This window comes from Lepisma saccharinum, chromosome 20 (genome assembly GCF_977018435.1).
Source record: "Lepisma saccharinum chromosome 20, izLepSacc3.1, whole genome shotgun sequence".
Classification (NCBI taxonomy): Eukaryota; Metazoa; Arthropoda; class Insecta; order Zygentoma; family Lepismatidae; genus Lepisma; species Lepisma saccharinum.
Window position 1 is genome coordinate 46,883,140 of NC_139248.1, and position 22,894 is coordinate 46,906,033.

At 36.6% G+C, this 22,894-nt stretch overlaps 1 protein-coding gene across 5 annotated transcripts in view; it reads right to left on the bottom strand.

The window, feature by feature from the left end:
• Window positions 1-6,180: 6,180 nt before the first annotated feature.
• Rsph3 (Radial spoke head protein 3) overlaps window positions 6,181-22,894 on the bottom strand; it is a 320,248-nt gene continuing 303,534 nt past the window's right edge. For all 5 annotated transcript variants that reach the window (XM_083141452.1, XM_083141451.1, XM_083141450.1 and 2 more), the window contains 2 exons: window positions 22,704-22,893; window positions 6,181-6,895 (listed from right to left, as the gene is read on the bottom strand). In XM_083141452.1, coding sequence (XP_082997578.1) covers window positions 22,712-22,893 — 182 coding nt within the window. In that variant the 3' untranslated portion in view covers window positions 6,181-6,895; window positions 22,704-22,711. The remainder of the gene's footprint in view (window positions 6,896-22,703; window position 22,894) is intronic.

Below are 22,894 nucleotides of genomic sequence, written 5' to 3' on the forward strand. Positions count from 1 at the left end.
TCGAATCCCGAGTAAGACATGGATGTTTATGTTCTGAATGTGAATGTTAAAAAATATGGAACTGAGTAAATACTGATATATGAGAAAGCAGAGAAAATATGACATCGGACTGCCACGTACTAAACCCAGGTTCGATTCTCAGTGTGAATGATTTCAAGCAGAAAATTTTCCAACATTATCCTTGCATAAAACCAACTCTGTGAATGTATTTGATCTATTTTTATAAAACTTTCACTGATACACAATATATGCACTAATTTAATCAAACTTGCATATTTTAATTAATATTAGGTCTAAAGCAAAATATGGCCATTTAATACCATGTGGTCCAAAAAGATAATAATTGAGAAAATGGTCAACTTTTTCTATTTATATAGCCTATATTTTTGTTGTTGTAACCCCTATGCAAGGGTAGTATTTTCCTTTACATGACTTCGTTTAAAAATTGGGGCCCTGTTTGACTTATGATTTGCGGCATTTTTAACCTTTGTAGACAGTTGCGGTAATTATGATAACTCATCTAAGAAAAATGATAGCTTGGGTAAAAAACATTGTTTTCAGTACATTTCAAGCTACATTGTATGTTTCGCGTATTTTTTCAACATATTGATTTTGACCAAAATTCAAAGTTTAAGATATTTTTGTTAGGGAAGTTATGTAATATTAGAGTATTTCGGCTGAATTACTGTTATAGCTCTTTGATCGTTTCTTGATTCTCTCTTTCAAAATTTTGAGCCCAGATGTCTCCGATCGGGGAGCTAAAGAAATTGATATTTACAGCGTAAAGATTACTCTACGACAGGTACCTGTGAAACAAAAAATTCCAGATTGATATTTCATGGATAACAAACCTACAACAGGGGAGGGATTGGTCAAAAACAGGCATTTTACATTATTATTTACAAAGAAATGTTTGCTTTTTAATAATCATGTAATTAGAATTATTGTGTTTATTAATTACATCATGCGAATGGCGTAATAAGTCCGTTAGTAGTGTTACGAATTAAATTTTCCTTCTTCTTTATCCCATTAGTTACGAAGAACTTCTTCCCGGCTCGAAAAATGTCACAAGGTCTTTCAAACTAAAAAATAGACTGCTTTATGCCAAATTTAAGTCAGATTTCGTGTCAGTAAGCAGTTTTTTTTGCCTGTTTAGACCACTACAACTGCGACATTTGTCCGAACGGGAAGTTTACCGATTCTGGCCTGTGTTAACTTATTCTTTATAGAATTACAACAAAATTGGTTGCTTTGTTATTTTATTGTAATTTTGAAAAATCCAATTACATATAAAAAGATGTTTTGTTACTATAATTAACTACTTGTATTTGAAAGAAATTGGTAAAGCACCCACCTGCATTATGCAATGTGATTTGAAGGCATATTAGTGGGTGGGTGGTGGTGGCTCTTTACATATTCACAGTCTCGCTTATTTATAGAGGCGATGCAAATGATCTCTATGCTCCCACGTAGTTATATAGTAGAGTCATTGTACGTAGATGCACCTCATGCAGTGGGAGAGGCCACTTTCCTCACCCTCTTCTCCGGGAATCGAACGGCAGTCAAGCTCTCCTATCGATGGTCTTTATCCTCCCAAAACTAATTTCCGAAATAAATTATGACCGATTTTGAATCAGGTGCATCACAAACAACATTGGAGATATTGAAATGGTTGAATCGGTAGAGAAAACCCGATTTGCAGGTTGTAAACTTATATTGGCTCCCGAGCGTTCGTGTATATAAATACACCCCCCCCCCCATTTTTTATAATTCTCTAGGCATTGAATTAATAATGGAGGTTAGTATATTGAATCTTTCACCCGAAATTCATTATAAAATTTTAAAATGAATTCTTAATGATTTATGGATTTAGTGTTTTAAGTCCACTTTATGCACAGTAAGGCTAATCGGGACTGAGCCAGGCATGGAACCCGAGATCCCTTGATTACAAGGCGACGACGCTACCACTGCGCCATCGAGGATGCTCAGTTTTTAATGGGGAAGTAATTCAAATTATTAATATTACAAAAGCCTCCCCGCTATTTATTCCATCCTGTTTAATGATTACGAAAGATTGTTGTTTAAATTTAGCATGTAGAAAGGTTCGAACAGGTGTACCAGCCAGATTAAATCGGCGTTATCTTCCAACGTTTCGAGCATATACATAGCAACAACATCTCCTACCTGAAGACGAGAGCAATGTATACGATGGAAGCTAACGTCGATTGACGTCGCCAGGAAAGCTACAATTCTTATGTATGTGGGTGGAAATACAAACGAGTTGGATGAGATAATTGAGGAAATTAATGAATGATAAGTCTGATGAGATAGAGGCCAAAAAAAATATATACATAAGAAGATAAAGTGCCTACTGGCAAGAGCTAAATATAATAAGATATTAGATGGAAAATACAAAAATTGATTTAGTAATAATTAGAGGTTATTGTAAGCGTAAAAAATTAATGAATGAAAAATATGTTTTGATATGTTTAATAAGTTATGATTAGGGTGCGGATTTATAGGCAATTTTTTCTATCTATCTATCTATCTATCAATCAATCAATCATATGTTTTGTCACTGCTGTTTACCTACTAATTATTCATACTGTGCTTCAAAAGCTGCTTACTTTTAGGGATATTTGATATCGAAGCAACACGCGACAAGCGACACGTGTCTCTTGGTAACTGGCTCTCAGTAATAAATGCTACCAATAATTCAGCTTGTGTTGTCTGTTGCTTGTGTGTCCCTCGGACTGAGTTCTTTTTCATACCGTGCATCGTGTCGCCCTGGCCTGTTGTTCGCTCATGCACAGTGAATATTTTGCTTTAGACGGTGTGAAATATGTGTCGCTTGAGGATTTCACCAATTGAACGCAGGCTTGTGTGACATGTTATTCTACAGCTGTGTGAGACGTTGCTGTTGATTGGATTGTTCTCTAGAGGTATGTGTCGCTTGTCACTTCGGTCTGCAGCTACATTGAGAAACGTTGCTGTTGACTGGCTCGTTCCCAAGCGACACGGAACATTCACATCAAGCAACAAGAGCCTATACAGTTTAAAGCAAAACATGCACGAACAACAAACTGAGTCGACATGATAACACGATATTGAGAGAAAGTCCCAGTCCGAGCGACATGCGACACGAGTAGCTTCTTTCAGTCATGAACAAGCTATGAAGATGTAATTGAATTCATTGTCACTCGCCCTCTTAGGGAGAACTCACACCGAAGCGACAAGCAACATATGTCGCTTGGGAACGAGCCAATCAGCAGCAACGTTTCACACCGTAGCGGCATGACAGGCCGCACATGCCTACGCTCGATTGGTGAAATTCTCAAGCGACACGTGTCGCCGGTCACTTGTCGTTCCGGTGTGTTTTCTCCCTCCATCACGATTAATGTATTCACATAATATCGAAAGTAAAATATTAATGAAACTAGAATTAAAAAAATGCAAGATGTAGGTTCCATTATTATAACATAACATTACATATAGTATAATTGAATGTGCAGTGAATTATATTTAAAATTTAAAAATCTACCTTCAGCATAGTTGTCTTACCTCTTTATGAAATACATCGGTGTTCTCTAAATGTGAATGTATTACCCAAGCGTGTTCTTTGTATAGACACAAATTGTATTTTTAAAATGCGTTGAAGTTAATGTGACTATAATTGAAATTATATTCAGAGATCGAGACGAGAACGAGAGAGCGTTTACATAACTTGGGACAAGAACAAGATTTAGAGTTTGAAAGAGTACCCGACTGTCTCACTTCCTTTCGCTGTAATTTCTGTAGGGCCTCCCAAGGCACGTATCTAGAAATACACCGAACCAATTGTGTCAGGAATAATAATAATAATAATATGATGTTTAAGTTAAAATTATATTATTATCACATAAATAGGTAAAAAGATCGGATAACAGCAAGTATTCATTATCTAGCTTACCTGTAGTTAAGATCGGCATAATTTGCATAAAAAACAAGTGCCCTGGCAAAGAAATTCATTTCAAATTGATCAAGAATTGAATATTTATTGAATAAAATCAAGGAATCCCGGGTTGGATACCCGGTGGATGCAAGTAGTGGTTCGAATCTCACTTTAAGCTGTAAGTCCAGTCCCGATTAGCCTTTCTGTGCAAAAAGTGGACTTAGAAACAACAAATCAATCAATAAGTTCAAAGGAAATTGTAACCATCAATTATGTAGTAAATGCTACACAAATATATTTTCATTATTTAATTTTTTCACTTGGTAAGTCTTTCTTGGGGGAGGGGTCCGGACCCCTCCTCAAATACGTCTTTGAGTTTCCTCGATGAAATTAGTAGTAATTATATCGCTTTGTATTCAAGGGGTCTCAGGTTCGATCCCCGATAGAACTACACAGTGGTATGGATCCCACTGTATCCTGTAGCCCCAGTCCCGATTACCCTATTTGAGCATGTAATTGACTTAAAACAAATTTAATTTTGCTATAATTTATGTAAGATTCAATTGGGACAGTCTCTGTATTAATGTATTTATTCTTTTGGAAAATAGAAATAAGACAAATGAAACACAATGAAAAAACAGAGGGGGTGAAGGAAATCAACTTTGGATTTTCCGAAATGGTCGGAGCACGGTCAAAAGCTGCCCCCAAGGGAAAAGACAATGCCAAGGGTAGAAGAAGAAGAAATCCAAGCCACGCCCACAGTAGTAAAACCTGGTCAGAGTCATCTATCGGCAGACGGCTGAACTTGTAGGACTTGAACATAACCCCGCCAGCCGATGGCCTGCCCCGCTATGGCTCGAATAAAGCCATTCTCAAAGGTGTTTGAAAATGCATATCAATGTTTGCAATGGCGTATTGTCACAATGGGCCTCTCAATTTGAAAAATAAAAAAAATCAGTTTACTCAGGAAGGATGCAAGAAAGGCTTGCAAGGTTAAATTTTTACAGTAACTTAGAATCGGGCTCTATACGCCGATCCAAAAACTGAGATATTTGACAGCTAATATCTATTAAAATATGGAAGTGATAAAAAAATTTCGATAATCACTGTTAAGATTCATCCTTTCTGATCAATTCACCACAAAGCTCATTCAAATGCCTCAAATAGTTTTCGAGTAAAAGTGTTCTGAATGAAGGTCTGTTTTTCCGCTGCCCATGATATGGCCTCTTAAGAATAAGACAGTATTTGTAACACAAACAAAAGTGTATAATTCCGGAACACAGTAATAGAACAAGTACAACAACTTACATATCGGTATAATAGAAAGTAGCCTCGTCACGGAGAACGGCTATGACTTTTTAGACATACATGACAGGAACAATGCACAGACTGATAACGAACAACATTTAATAACCAGGTCTGGCGTTCAAGTTCAATCGGCATACGACAACGTCTATATATCACACATACCTTACAGGGAATAAGGTATGAATAACCGGAGTAAGAAAATCATGCATTTAAAAAAAAATAATCTAGATTTCCAGTTCCGAGCACAGCCGAAGCCGGTCCGAAGCTAAGCCGATCTCAAGTGCAGTCACGCTGCCGCTATGGATGTTGGGAAACCAGCAGCCTCATGTGACTGCAGGCGCCGCCCATTGGCTACCATTCCGGATCGGACGCCGTTAGGAGAATTCGATTTACTAGATTTCCTACTCCATTTATTCTTTACATTCTCATCTGTAAGGTATGTGTTATATATAGACGTATTCTCTAAAAGCTCATCATTACATTGATGTACGATACGCATCACAATTTTGTTTCAAAACTGCTGTCATAATTCTTAAAGCTATCCCTTCCTATGGAAAATTCATTAGTTTTGAATGTGCTAGAACCACGTGACCGCTTTGTTTGGACTCAATCTTGCAGCGTGACATGACACTAATATGGTTCGTAGTACCATAGGGCCTTGATATTTGTTTTCCATAATCAATTTCAATACCAAGTGATTGATCGACAGTCTGACTACCGTTGGAACCATTCCGAAATAAGAAGTCTTGATGGTTAACCTTGAATACGAGGAAGTAAATGACGTGCCCTCTGACTACACTTTATTCTAGCGTGGAATTGAACGTGTTGTTCAAGGTTCATTTGATCTATTGCGGACGACTTTAGGAATCAACAAATGTGAAGTGGCGTGGTAAAAAATTGAAAAATAAATCTTACAACCATATTAACAATTATTATTTTATTTCATATATCTGCAGACAAAACTTCTCCATAATTTCGATCGCAATGAACATTATTTACTTTAAGATTTTTATATACATTATTTATAATATAGTAAACAATATTTACTTAGATATAATGAGAAACTTTGTGTAGTTTTTGATATTTCACTGGTATAAAACTGTTCCTGTGTCTATTTTGATAATTTACACTTTTTTAAAATAAATTTATTCTATTATTTAATTCATCTATGACAATTTAGTATATACAGTAACTAGTGTTGTAAATTTTGTGTAGGCCTACCTATTTTTACAGGCTAAGTAGTGTGATGAGCCTACCACCATGATCCTTCATTGTTTTCCCTCGCAATTCGCTATCTCATCTACTTAAAAGTAGTTGGCCCCGCTCCTTACGTCAATTTTTGATTACAGAATTAAACTATGCATTTGAAAAAATATCACAATTTATAAAAATTTCGTTGTACATCGTAGTATTTATCTCAGTGACACGTCGAATTCTAAAAAAAAAGAATCTAACACGGACACTTAACGCAATGGTTTTCCTACACATTAATTCTTCTACCCGTTGCAGTGTTTGTTCAGTCATTGTTAGTAACACCACACAAGTGAAGAAAATTCGTCGTGTTAGTAATATGTGTTATATTTTCCTCTAAAAGAAAGTAGACGAAAAAATAGTCCTTTCCATTTCTTCCATTAAGGCTGCTGGTCTCAAAAATATCTGAAAGAAACAATAGGAAAATACAACAATTACATTCAGAATATATTTTGAAAGAAATGTACAGTACAGTTTACAAACTCGTAATTGAGTGAGAAAATCACAGAATCAGTGAACCCGACACAAATTCATTTCAGCTCCCCTTACTACTTGTAGAAACTTAACATCGACCAATTATCAACTCTGATAAAACATGAAATGTCAACATGTCATAAACAATCGGAATTGTCTTGTGCCGTAGTAACACTAACAAACAATTCAATACAATATGTTGATCAATTTATGATTAATGGTGTTCATTCAACTGATGATTATGTTTGAAAGAGCAGTTCAGTCTTCACACAAAGATAAGTATGTCATTCCAACATGGAATTTACGTTATTTTGGCCCTGCAGCAAAGGGAAGATGGAAATGACTTAGCTGAATATCTGAATAAACACTAATGGAAAAATGTATTTACTCTTTTCATTAGTTTGTCACTTCTTGCAAATTATCCACTCATCATTTAAAATTTCTGGTGGACCAGTAAAGTTAAGACCATCCGGTAAATCAGGGTATCATGGAATTCTAAACTTGAAACAAAGATGTGGGATTTTGGCCAAAATATATGGAAACATGGCAAAGTTCATTGGTCCAACATGCAGTGCTCATAAGTATGGAAAGGTGGGCATGTGACACATGGATATGTGCTAGAATGTCAAGAGAAACACGTTGGTATGCTTTCTTTTAGTATAACTTTAATCCTAAAACTGCTTAAAACTTAAAACCAGACTTTGTCGGTAAAGGCTCTTGTGTGCAATGTACACCAGGTCACAAGAGTGGAATTTGCTTAGTAGGGGACACACTACTAATCTGCGGATCAATTATGGGTCATTCCATGTCAAATCATCCAGAATTTTGTGAAAATGTCACCCACCATCCCCGATTTTGATGAAATTCGGCATGCTTATAGAACTTTTGGTGCTGATTACAAAAATGACAACTTTTTTAAAATTGGTCAAAGGGTTCAGAAGTTACGCGCTTTTTAAGATCTCCGTGTACGCCACATGCGGCTCCACTTTGAATGTCACGCATTAGGTTATAAACGATCGTATCTTCCCTCGGGTTTGCCGTAGAAACTTCAACTTTGTTTTATTTTGTTCAGAATAGTATAAGCTTTCATTTAAATAACGTTTCAGATGGATGCATCAATAAACATGTATTTTTATATATAGTTTTATGTATTTTTTTAGAAAAATAAATGACCAACTTCAAGAGCAAATTTCATGCAATGCCCCCCCTTCAATTTCCCCCCAATTTTATATGTAGGTAGCTCAGAGTGTGTACTAATGCCTGATGGAAAAATTGGGATGGGCGGTTCAGAGACAGGGTGATAAAAAAAATATTTGCATAAAATGACATTAAAAGTAAATCTTATTAAAAATGCTTATGTATTTAGCATAAAGCCTGAAGTACAATATGTTTCAAGCTACAATATTCAATATTTATGTTCACTATGTGTGAATGAGCGTAAGCGTAACCTGGATGGGGCAAAGGGAAGCACTTGCTCCCTCCCAAATTTATAGATTAATTAAAATTTACAAGTTAAATATATTTTGTGATCCTCCTGGCACTTGAGGAAGAAACGAATAAAGAGTAATAATTGTGACTTTTCAAATGTATTTATCAAATAATCCTGGACACTATTTTTATGCGATGGAAAACTTTGTGATTATCTCAACCCAAGGATAGTTTCCAAGTCACACCCATTAATATAATACCTAAAAATTGTACTGTATGCATTGCCAAAATTTCATGTACTATAAATTGTGCCGTTCACATTTTAGATGGATATTTTGACCATTTCAAACACACTAAAGTATTTGACTTATCACTAAGTACATATGTCCTTCCATTTGTGTTGTTGATGTCCACTGGACACAGCATACTTTTTGGCCAGTAGTAGGAAGTTGATGGACCAAGTAAATGCAAGAATTTAATAGCTGCATCTCCATTTTCACGTGGACTTTTGAAGCAATCCTACAAACAAGTTTGAGTGACGCACATACATGCTACTACATAACTGTTTACAGTTGGAATTCGGAAAGTCACTTCTTACAAAAGCCAAACCATACAGTTATACAAAACATATTACATCAGCACTTACTGTTTTTGCTCTGACTGTTATACAACTATTGTTTCGAAGTAAATAGTTACAAAGTTACAAGTACAGTTACTTTTTATTTAGGAATTCTAACTGTAAAAGTAACGTTAACAACGGTAACAGAGTTATTTTTTGCAGTAGGGAAATAGCTAAATTGGACAATTCTATTCCAGACTATGAAAATAAAATATGTAGGTACCTTCTTCGGATACTACGTGAAAGGATTTTCTTGGAATTGCTGGCAAGGAAGCTATGCTTTGTTGCATGCTAAATTTAGAACATCCACGCTTTACTGTACTTCATTTCTAATCGTATGTGAAAACTACTCGTAATTTGTTTTCGGTAGACTGCTGTGTTCGTTTGGAATGTTGTTGTCCAGCTAGGTAAAAGTCATTGTCGAGGGAGTGGATCTTTGGATCTTGTTGAACTTGGAATGGAGGAGAAATAAATAGGTGGAAGAGGAATCAATCAATGACACCATATTCATAGTACCGTGGTCAGCATACAAATGATTTTTTAAAATTATAATCGTTCAACCAAAGCTGACTGTGTTTTCCATCATTTATTAGCAGTAATAATGTAAATATATGAATACATATTATGTACTAGAAACATAAGTAAAACAAGGAAGTCTTCATGATCATTGATTGTGTGTAACTTTAACACAAATCAATGATCATTAACAGTACGTTACTGTTACAGTAACTGTAAAAGAAACTCAGTTACTTTCAAAGTACCAGTAACAATACCTGAATAACTTTTTAAATGAGTGACTGTAACTCAGTTACTTGTAAAAAGTAACTTACGGAACCTGTAAGTTCAAAATAGTGCATACCTCCTGGTACTGTTGTAGTACTTTGCAATCGCTGACACATTGTACTGTGTGGTATTAATTCTTACTTCATATTACGTATCCCCATGAAGAGTAGCCAAAAGAGAACTTCCATATTGAGATAAAATGCACAAAAAGAATGTTCTTGAAGATAAATTTGCTAAACTTGGGAATGTTATTAATTTTTATATATATAATTATATAATATATATAATTTTTTAAAAAATGAAGACAGTTGAATCTAAGTTAGATACAGTGAAATCTTGATTTTACGTTATCTAGGAGATCAAGCTGAAAAAACTAAATACGCGGGAAAATGGAAGATCTTGGAGAATTTCTAAATAATTTGTGTTGGGACCACCAAGATTGAATGCAAAATGAAGGAAAATGTAAAATCGAGGAACTTAAATCAGGGTTCCACTGTAATTATTACTTGCAAATTTTAAAATTAATCTATAAATTTGGGAGAGGGCAAGTGCTTCCCTTTGCCCCCGCCAGGTTGCGCCTATGCTTACATTCACACATAGTGAACATAAATATTGAATATTGTAGCTTGAAACATATTGTACTTCAGGCTTTATGCTAAATACATAAGCATTTTTAATAAGATTTACTTTTAATGTCATTTTATGCAAATAATTTTGTTATCACCCTGTCTCTGAACCGCCCATCCAAATTTTCCCATCAGGCATTAGTACACACTCTGAGCTACCTACATATAAAATTGGGGGGAAATTGAAGGGGGGCATTGCATGAAATTTGCTCTTGAAGTTGGTCATTTATTTTTCTAAAAAAATACATAAAACTATATATAAAAATACATGTTTATTGATGCATCCATCTGAAACGTTATTTAAATGAAAGCTTATACTATTCTGAACAAAATAAAACAAAGTTGAAGTTTCTACGGCAGACCCGAGGGAAGATACAATCGTTTATAACCTAATGCGTGTCATTCAAAGTGGAGCCACATGTGGCGTACACGGAGATCTTAAAAAGCGCGTAACTTCTGATCCCCTTGACCAATTTAAAAACAGTTGTCATTTTTGTAATCTGCATCAAAAGTTCTATAAGCGTACCGAATTTCATCAAAATCGGGGATGGTGGGTGACATGGCCTGGATGATTTGACGTGGAATGACCCTTATCGTTTCACAGAGTTTGTACTCATTACAGATTACACGAACTTCTATGTTACTGGGGAGGTAAACAAACTAAGCATCGATAATGATGAGACATAAACCTATTGTGGTTAGACCCGTTCAAAATGGTTGCCTCGGCTGAAGTGATGGATGGTGAGGTGTGGTGCGTGAGGTACTTGTAGAGTGGGTCCATTCTTTATTGAGGGAAACTTGAGCACAGAAGGTTGCCAAAAGTTGTTTTCCGAGGACGGAACATAACCAGACGCTTTCCAGCGCGATGGTGCTCCAATTCATTATGACAACATTACCGGGAATTACCTGCATGTGCAGTTTCCTCACAGGTGGATTCGTCGTAGGGAAACTGTGAAATGTCCACTACGATCCACTGACCTCACGCCATTGGATTTTTTATCTGTGTGAACATTTGAAGGCAATTGTTTATGCCTTTAAAATACAGGATCCCCACAATCTTAAGCAGTGAATCATGGATGCTTGTGCCAGCATTCAGCCTGACGTGTTGATCAAAGTTCAGAGGGACTGGGAGCGCTTCTTGGCTGTAACACTGGAAGTGGGTGGACACTACATTGAACACATGTGTTAGATGAATGTGGTAGTCTAAATCTTGTAAACATAACTATAAGGATTAAAATTACACGAAAGTTAAACATACTAACGTGTTTTTCTTGTTGGGAAGTATATTTTATACCCGTGATAACTTGCAAATTAATATGTGGATATTGAAAACTCACTGCAGACAAATGCATGATTTCGCTATGGCTATTTTAGCTTGTTTTAGCTCATTCCTCCCTTCTATTTATTTATTTATTTATTTATTTATTTACGACTTTGTTTACATGGCGAAGTTAAGGCATTAATGCCTTCTCTTCCACTTAACCATTAATTACAGGGATCATTTTTTTCTTTGCAGTAAATTGTATACAATTAAAAAATTAAAAAAGATAAATGAAAAATAAAATAATAAAAGAAAAGTAAAGTAGTGAAAGTAAAATGGAACTAAAAATGAAAGCAATACAGTTTGAATACAAGCAGTCAAGCCCTGGATTAACCATTAATTACGTACATTGCTCATTATTTTTACTAACACAATGAAAAAAAGTAGCTTAGAAGAAATTAAAAATAAAAGCAATACAGTTTCTACATGCACACACACACACACAAACACACATTCACACACAAGTACCTACATAGAAAGCATATTTCGTGGGCTAAATGTATAACGTATTTCTTTCTGGGAATTTAATCTAGGTCCAATTGTTTAGCATGTATAATTTTAATTGTCTTTTGAATGTTACAATTGAGGAGGAGGCTTGGATTTCGGGGGGCAGTCTGTTCCAGTGTCCTGCAGAGGTAACGGTAAACGAATTGGCGTAGAAGTTAGATCTGTGGATAGGGATGGATAACAGAGATTTTTCACGTGATCTGGTGTTGCGGGAGTGAAAGTCCGAAAGATATTGAAACCGCCCGGAAAGGTATTTTGAATCTTTTATTTCTAGGGCTTTGTACAGTAGGACAAGGTTGTGGTAAATCCGTTTATCACTTAATTTCAGCCACTCGACCTTCGCATAATACGGTGTCAAATGTTCTGAATATTTTATGTCGAAAACGAAGCGGACACAGGCGTTCTGGATTCGCTGAAGGCGTTTAGCTTGCTCACAATTTACGTCCGAGTAAACAGTGTCACAGTAATCAATAATAGGGAAAACAAGAGATTGAACAAGTTTGGTTTTTATACGTTCGGGGAGGAAGTTTTTAAGCCGGTAAAGAGAGTGTAGTGCACCGAAAGCTCTTTTACACACGGAGTTTACGTGTTCTCTCCAGGTAAGATTATTGTTTAGTGTAATTCCCAGATTTTTAACCGTGGTAGAGAGAGGCAAGTGTTTATCGTTCTACCCTGCCTTTTCGATGCCCGATGCCTTCTAGCCTACCTTTTTCAGTAGCATCATCGAATTGTTGTTCCAAGATAGCAGCTTCTATCACGTAAACATCTTTCAAATCAACCTGAGATAGTAGCAAATAGTGGTACAAGACGTTCTTCATGGATAAATGTTCATGCTAATACTATAGTAGATATTGTTAAAGGCTTCTCCTTTTAAGCCAAATATAAATATGGAGCATTCTCTATCTTCTAAAGCTATTACAACCCAAGGTAGTTCGTTTCTTATTTTATGTATTTATAAGGAAGATGTTATTAGATAGGCTATAAAATAACAAAAAATTACAAAATTATAGTTTATCTTTTAAAAAACCAGTAAACAATGCATGAGATTCTCAATAAAACTAGAGAATTTCCTTAAATAAATGAATCGTCTTATTAAGAGCGATTGCAGTTTCTCTGAGGAGATTTTATAGCCTTAAAACCATTCATATTTTGATTAATCCATGTTTTCAAAATGTTATGCACTGAGGATTGACAGCATCAAATTATACATACATAGAGTATGTTTTACGGGTTTGTGGGTTGTCTACATTTTAATTCTACAATAAGTCTTATGAGAAATATATACATATGTATGTATTCTTCTGCATATCCACATAACATTTTGAAAGCATGAATATGTGGCACTTCATGGGACGTGTATCCATGCACTTGCAATGCTTATCTTTCAATATGAACAATTTAGTCATTTTTATAACATTTAAAAGTTATGCATCGTTATTGATTGTTATAGTTTGGTCATATAAGCTCATAGGCTATTTTGCTCGCCACGCCATACGGGGATAAGTCCCTTAAATAAAACTTCCTAACTCAATTTCTAAAACTAATTCATTCATCCATGACTTAACAAGAACTACAACTATACCACAGAGAAGTATCCTCACCTAGATTAAAAACTGAGGCTGTAAAGCTCACTCAGCACAGAGAAGGACAAACACAGGACAACACGGCCCCACGAAGGATTATCCTGGCCGTGGGTTCAGGCGCCAGAGCCTCGTTGGCTGCAAGAAGCAGTTACCGAGGTGTGCTACGTGGAAGTGAGGTTGACTTTTGGGTACCTTACCAGAAGGTCACCCTTTACGCACCATGCATCCTTATTCTAGTAGTAAGAGAAGGGTTCGGTTCTTAAAGAAACCTGTTCTCCGTTCGTTTTTCCCGCATTAAAATCTCCTCCAAATCTCGTCGCTTCTGAAAAGAACAACTTGTTCCTCCTCTTCCGCGGCCGGAGGGTGCCCCTCCCCCCACCTTTTATGCCGGCACAATGGGCTCAGATAATATGAACGAGGGGCTGCAGCCGAGGTTAAATCGGGCGAGCATTGTGGCTCGCGGACAAAATGATTTCCCCCGTCGTTGTTTGCGATTCCTCCCTGTGAGAAGGCGTCAGCTGCTGTCACCGGCTGCGGGGCCCGTCTTCAATTTAATCTCAATTTACTCCACCATAACAGGCCAAGCAGCGTGCACCTAATGACCGACACCCATTCCCGGATCACATACACATTCTAATGAGGCTCATTGTTAATCCACGGCCGCTTCTCCTCCACATCTTTGTCATTGTTATGATTATTGCCCGCTCTCTAAGCTTGTTCTGCCTTTCAGAGTTGAGAAAAAAAGCACGTAAAACGAAAGATATATCCTGATAGATAGTGGTGTCATATCACCTGTTTCTCTAAAACAGCTGTGGAACACGCGGGTCCGTTCTCGCAAATCTCAAATCCGTGCAAGGTTCATCGTGGGTGTGAAATGAATACGTTCTCTCTTTTCGCATTTACCACGCTTGTTGTAGCGCAAGGTGTCACTCCAACTACGTACTGGATCAACGTGAAGGAATAAAATGCAAGAAGTGGAAATCATATTTCAGAAATTATTTCCACCGAAAATGTTGATTTTTGATTGATTGATTTGGTTTATTTTATTTTGCTTCTCTGCCACTTCTTGGAAGTCGCGAAGATGAAGGTGAATGATGATATAGATGAAGGGGACACTCACAAAGAACAAAGAACACCCATGCACGGGCCGGGATTCGAAACCGGGCCCCTGGCGTCATAGCACTCTGCCACAGAGGTGGGCTAAAAATTTAGTTTCTGGTGTCACGAAGAGAATATTGGCTGGCAGTATATTAGTTGAACAGAATATTACGCATTAAACATGGTACGTGTGTAAAGGTTCGTTAGAAAATAAGCCGTGAAAGCTCCTCGATAGCGTATAAGTAAGACCGTCGCCTTGTAATGAAAGGATCCCAGGTTTGATCCCGATGGAGGCAGATAGTTGGATCGGATCTAAATGAGACAAAATCTCAGAAATGAGTAGTGATTATCATGAATACCAAGTATTAGAATCGATTAAATTACATGTAAGAAAACCTATACGTGTTTCATTATTTCTGGAAACGTTTTAATAGTTCATCGTGCTTTTTTCAAGTCATGTAACTGATATCTGATGTAATGTAATTAAATGGGGAATTAGATGAAATCTCTTTCTTCTAATACCCATCAAGGAAGTTAGGAAATTGGAGCGAGAGAAAAGGTTTGGTTATGTTGCAAGCTGAAAAGAGGGTCATGTATATTGCTGTTGAATAATAAGATGAAAATAAAATAGCAAAGTTGTTGTGGAGGTAATTACGAAACACTCCACTAATACATGTAGACAGATTTGTATGTAATGTGTAACATAATATATTGTAATTGTGTAACATTTCTGTCAACGTCCATGACAATGGTTCTACATTAGCGTGCAATTGGACATATCCATTGTGAAGTCAGTGCTTTAGTTCCAAAATTTTCACGCCGGCCCCGTTGCAGAGTGGTTAGCACATCGCGCTACGACGCTAGGGGTCTCGGGTTCGAATCCCGGCCTGGGCATGGATGTTTGTGAGGTCCCTGCATCAATTTCATCATATCATCACTCATCCTCATCACCGCAAATTAGACAAAAGTGGCACAAAAAGGGAAGTAAAATAAACCAAATCAATCAAACCAAAATTTTCACAGGGTATACGCTTTGTTTCGTGAAATGTTAGTGGAAGCCTTGTTTCCATTAACTTTGGATTTTGCGTCCATTAAATATATGGATGAAATCAGGAACTTATCCCCCATTGTAGAATACTGACGATAACACTTCCCGGTCGATTTGCCCGTCCCACAGCAAGCAAAACAACTCGACTGGAATAAATGCACTCTTACCCTCAATATTAAATATTGTATTTAGAAGTATATTAAATAACAACTGCTCCACAGAAAATATCTTCCCCTCCCCCCTTGTCTCCACGCTCAATTGAATACTGAGAGGAAGAGAGATGCGATGAAAATGTGAAGGGTAGCAATACCAATTTCATTTTGAACACGGGAAACCCACAACACCAATTGCGCACATCCGGTCTTTTATCTTGCCAACTAATTGCAGAATGTGTCACTATTCAGTAAGATACGGAACACGCAGATAGTTACAAAACTCAGAGGAATAGAACGCAATTTGTTAACGTAATCTAATTGTTGAAGGGACAATTTAGAACACTGTTGAACTCTTTAATAGGCTGCTAAACATATTCATGAAAATCTAATGAAGAACATTATTCCAATTCATAACATTACTTGATATTTTTATGGTGTTTCGCCAAACTCTACAGGTAAGCACAGTCAATAATTACAGAATTGGAACATGGGTTTTAATCTTTCTTTGTAAAAATAAACCTCACTATTAAGATAAAGTTTATATTAGAAGTTTCTATCACCGTATAAAATGCAATGAAAAGTCTGAATGTGAAAGAGAAACCAAGAGAAATGTGATTTTATTATGCTGTTGTTGGTCCTTATGTAAAAAGCCAGCGAAGTGATTAAGAAAATATTTGACCTAATAATGAAATGATAGAAGATTGGATAAGCCTGACAACAACAAAGTCGATTGTTATAAAATATCTATAATCCGATGTTTATATTGTCAGTGTAATTAGATTTGGATGGGTGAGTCGCACGGGCGTCGACAGAAATGTTTGTAGGGCGGGTCAGGCCATTGATTAAACTTGATTAGTAGAAATTATGACAATAACAATAATTATTCTATGGTTATAATTTTTCACAATATTTACTATTATAAACTAATAAAGAAAAAATATTACTAATTTTCATTATTATTATTAGTAGTAGTAGTAGTATTGTTATTATTATTATATTCTTGGGGATACTCAAGGGTTCCGGGTTCGAATCCCGGTCGGGCTTGGTTGTTTGTGAATGTCCATTCATCAATTTCATCATTTCATCACCCATCCCCATCTTCGCAAATTAGCCAAGAGGCACAAAACGCGAAGTAAAATAAACTAAATCAATCAATCAATCAATCAATCTTGGGGATACTTTCGCGTGATTATTCAGCACAAACGTTTTTCCGTTTTCTTTTTAGATTTCATCCTGTTAATGTACTGAAATGCATACTTATTCTATTCTGTTATTAACATTTACATCCCTAGTTCAAAAAGTTGTAAATGTTAGAGGGGTATTGAAGTTATAAATCTTCTTACATAAAACTCTAATTTGGAAACGGCGAAACCATCTTTTCTTTGGATTGAATAGTAGAATATGAACAACGTAATTCAATTTTTTTCGATCTAACCTATTTTTACTTTGGTTACGTGAACTTAATATATGTTTTAACTATAAAACTGTCTGTTTTGTTTTTTTTAACTTGAAATGAACGATGTCAAATTCCCCGTTGGGTGCGGGTGCAGGTTCGATAGATCTGTTCGACCTCCCTCTCAAAGCCCATGGCTAGTCGGGACATCCGAACCCGATTGTAGGAGTGCCACCCATTTTTCAAGCACCTTCTAAAACTAATTACGAATTGTCTCAGCCCCGCGGCAATACCGTTGAGTCCATACGAATTAACAGGTTGCATTATGGAAATTACATCAACAGATAAGAAAATATTGTTTTGCAACTTGTTATTGCTTGATGAATTCCACATTAAACTGCTTCTTCAGTCAGTAAACTCCAGCCTGGACTTTATTCTTGAGACGAGTTAATCTTAAATTAGTATACCTGTCAATCAACGAGTGCTTCCTGGTATGGACAAACCCTTCATCCAGACACACGCAGTGGATTTATGGCACAGGCAAGTGCAAGCCGCGTGATACATGCAGATCACTTGTTCTTCTGGTGATCCACGCGAATCGAACCAGCGGTTCGACAGCTGTGGTTTATTCCCTGTGACTCACTCATCGAGAAGAATTGTACTGCTCTGACGCGAATCCAACGCCGTATCGTGGAGAGAGATGTGGAAACACATGACGCTCTTTGTCGTCCATTTTGTCCCCTTCCTCTCTACGCTGGATTAACCACATTATCATCGCAGGAGCTTCCCGTATAGCTCCGTCAGTTGGCTTGCAAGCACATGCAGCGGATCGTTTTCAATGGACGATTAACTCTACAATGGTAAGGAAGAAGCTCATAAGAGAAAAACCCTGCTCTTGCTTATTTCTTCCCCATTAACCCTCAGGTGCTATTTTAATTCCAAGTGAACTTTTGCCGCCTCATTAGGAAAGCACCAAACACAGAACTAGAGAACAATCGAAATTTTCGAAAATACATATTAATCTTAAAACGATTCTAAATATATTCCATCTGTAAAATGGGTATTTGGCAAACGAATGGAACAAGAATAACCAGGTGAGGCTTTACCAATGGAGTAGTGGTAGCATCGTCGCCTTGTAATAAAGGGGTCCCGGGTTCGATACCCGGTGGAGGTTCGGATTTCACTTTAAACTGTAGGTCCAGTCCCGATTAGCCTTACTGTGCATAAAGTGGACTTAAAACACCAACTCAATCTAATCAATCCAAAGAATAACCAGGAATGTGGTAATTTTATTATCGCACATCCTAATCACAAAGTAGCGAGTAATTGTTAGGTTACCAGAACTTTTAAATATCATTAAAACACTTATAGTCGCTCTTACCTTCACCCTAAAAATCCTATTTTATCGGACGAACACGATGTCCGCAAGAAACATAATCTAAAAAATCCCCAAACATAAAACCGTAACCTATTTCATTGTCCTTCATTGTTGCAGGGTTTAGGGAATGGAACAAACAGCCTGCACCATTGACTAACATTATTTGCCATCATAGTTTTCAGAAAATAAGTAAAGAACTTAGTATTGTCCCAACAACTACATTAACCTACATCAATCTTAATAATTGCACCTGTACTTACACATAATATAACGCATACCTATCACCACCCCACCACACACACACACACACACACACACACACACACACACACACAAACACAGACATACAATGTTCTGCTAATGACTTATTACTTATCTTTACTCCACAGTATGCATACTAATCAATTCAATGTATTATTTTATCATTGTGTAATCTTAATATTATCTTTATTGTATTATCATGATCAATACAGTTTTATTCCTCTTTCTTTGTTTTCCTTCATTCATTGTAGGGACAAAGATTGGTTGTTATAACGGCCCATGAGGCAGAAACTAGATAATGTAACAATCAAGAGGAAGTGCCCTAAATAACGGTGATTTTATCTTAATCGTACAACACTATGCGATAATAACAATACCAATACAATTAAAGTTGCCCAACTCAGAGACCTCTCGAGCAGGGACGGCGCTACAGAGGGGCTAGTGATGCACCGGCCTGAGCCCCCCCCCCCTGTAGCCCCCAAAGATTTTTGTAGTACGGTAGACGCATTTTGACCGAAAACTTAAAAATTTTAAGTTTACATTTTCCATTATTAAAATTCCATTGAGGCAAGTACAATGTTCACGTACATTTTCTAGTTCAGTTAGATCGTAAATTTACTTTTAATACGATGTGTTCTAAAATCAAGGGGAGGGGTTATATGCAGATATGCCTGCCTGGATAGCAGTGGCTACCATTTGATACTACGTAATGGGCCAATCATGAGTGCCAGCCAAACTTGCTACTGCTACGAAATCTGTTACCTGCCTCGTAGGTGGACGACGTATTCAGTGGCCGTGGGATTGTTTTTTATTTGTTGGCATATGCAGTTAAACGTGTACATTATTAGGCTCCATAAATCGTAATGCTATATTTCTGAATAAATCTAACATAATTCATAAAATGATTTTTTTTAAGTAGGACAACGTTCAACATCTAAAGAGCCGTCAATGTTCTTTTCTGTTTGTTATTTCCTCATTCGAGTACCGACAATGGTATTAGTGTTATCGATGTTGTCTCATTGTTTTCATCGTTGTATCTATCCTTATCGTTGCAAATATTCAAGAGGAAGAAATAGGACGTTAAGAAATCAAGGAGTACACAAAGTAACTAATTCTTAAATGTTAAGAATTGGAAATATTAAAATTGGACCTCACCGCTCTGGTTATCTAGCAGCAATACTGCTGCCTTGAAATTAAGGGGTCCCGGGATCGATCCCTGGTGGAGGCACATATCATTAAGTGGCTCGGATTCCACTATAAGCTGTAGGTCTTGAAGCACCTCTAATAAAAATATTGATCAAATTCTGATCAATATTCAGAGCATAATATATTCGAAAATACAATTATAATCTTCAGCAGTCTCCTCTCTAATCAAAATTCCCAGTGCAAGAGTTGCATGTTGCATTGATTTTATGTCAATATATTTATCTCGTAGTGAAGGTGGATTTGTAGTGAAAATATTTTTGTTCCTTGAGAGTGGCACGTCCTAAGTGGACGATATTTCTCACATCCTCCCCATTTTTAGCCCTAAGTTCTGAATTCCAGTCGTTGAACAAGAAAAGTAAGATATTTTACCTATCAAAGGTGTTTTCGCTTATTTGATGCTTACTTTATTAAGTTAGTGCCACCTTTCTGAAGCATGAAAAGCTACAATCTTTATACGCTCCCTACTCTTGCGATTTGGACAATTTAGAGTCATGGCACACTATGAGGCAGAATGGAAGCCAAAATAAAGACCTTTAGCAGCTGCTTGAAACGATTGAAACATTCAAAATTTCCATTTACGAACTTTATAAGCTTTGTGTTATTGAAATGTTCATATCCCCATCAACGGTTGCTTGCGACAAACCTTCGAAATGTAATTGGTGACGAGAGGTTGAGTGCTCGATCTGTTCTGTCCTTTGAAGAGCTTGCAAAAACTTTGGATTTAAAAAATGGTGTGGCTGCTCATAAAAACAGACGTGTCTTATCGTAGTTTCTTGCTGTGGCTCATTTTCTCATTTTAGCAACAAGTTAGTCACACTGTTTACATAGAAATAGTGTTAGTTGTAGTATTTATACGAATATCCAGCGAGTTGATAATGTAATGAGTGTAGTTTATATGGTGTATTTTGTACTCTTCACATGAATAGTAAGACTCTGATATTATTCCACTCACTAATGGTAGGAAAAGAAACAATATAATTATTGCATTTTATTTGACATAAAAGATTCGTGCCTAAAAGTACTTTTGTATATGATGGAACAAAATGCAACATCTCATTGATTTATCTTGAGTTCTGATTGTAAAATATGCAAGCGGTAAAATTATACCCTAAAAGTATGAAGTAAGTACATTTTAGTCGATATTAGTTAATTTGACTCCGAAATCTGTAGCCCCTCCACTTATTTCAGGCTGGCGCCGTCACTGCTCTCGAACCTTTGAATCATACGGATTGTCCTGAAACTTGGTATAGAAGCTATGGAGACCATGGAGAAGCGAATGCTAACTGCAAAGAAAAGTTCAAATTTTCACCACCAGGTTGAAATGTGGAGCTGAAATCTAGTGTACAGTGAACAACATCCTGGAAAACGCTTCATGAAGCCATTGATCACACTGCTTTACGTTTCCAAAGGGTCATTCACGTTAACAGGCACACTAAACACAGCTGTACCGACATAAACACAAATTACTGGTTGTTCTTACAGCACCACATGTGCACCTGGTGGTAAAAAATTGAACTACTTTTCGTCAGCATTTGCTTCCCCATGATCTCCACCATGCTTCACAGCAATCCGTTGCATCGTTTGCATTTGCAATTGTCCGCCTTACAACAATGTCTCCAATTTGTAAACTTTGACAAACAACGTTTACCCTTTTGCATTGGTTTTCTGTAATCTCGACGTTTTGCTGCTACAAACGCGCATTTCTTATCAAAATATTAATTGGCAATACAATTTAAGTAGTATATACAGGCCTAACATACAACTATCATGGAGATAACGATATAGATTTTTTTAACAGTTTGCAAGCAAAAATTGTTGAAAGAAGCAATTAAATCGAGACTTGTACTGCAGAAGATTTTTTTTTACAATTGAACCTTCATAAAAAGTTAATATATTAGTTAAATACTATTAATAATATCAATAGGGACCTCCCCGATGGCGCACTCGGGGTCCAACGTTCGATACCCGTTGGAGACACATAGTAGTTCTTATTCATTTTAAACTGCAGGCCCAGTTCCGAATTAGCGTATCTGTGTATAAAATGTGCTTAAAACAAAAATCAAACTAATATTAACACCAATAAATTTTTTGTCTTGAAGCTATGCTTTCTATGATTAAATGTTGGCTTCTTCCAGCACCTAAAATAATTGGAAATTATATTAATAATGCTTAAACAAAATAAATGAAGTAGGAAAGAGATTGGAACAACCAGTATCCCAATGTTTTCGTCCACAGGTAGCGAATTTGCATGTCCTACAACATGTGTTACATAACATATTTTCACAGCATATTGCAGACACAACAAGCCTAAAAATTCAATGCAACAAACTTACAGACGCTATTATGCTTCCACTGCCTCCTCTGCTTCCTCTTGTTCGCCGTCCTCTTCATTTTCTTCACCTTCTTCTTGTTCTTCTTCTTCCTCTTCTGCTTCTTCTTCCACCTCTGCATCAAATTGCGTTTCTCGTTCATTTAAGGCTCTGTACGTTTCACGTTGCTTTTGTAAAATCATTCGAACCATATC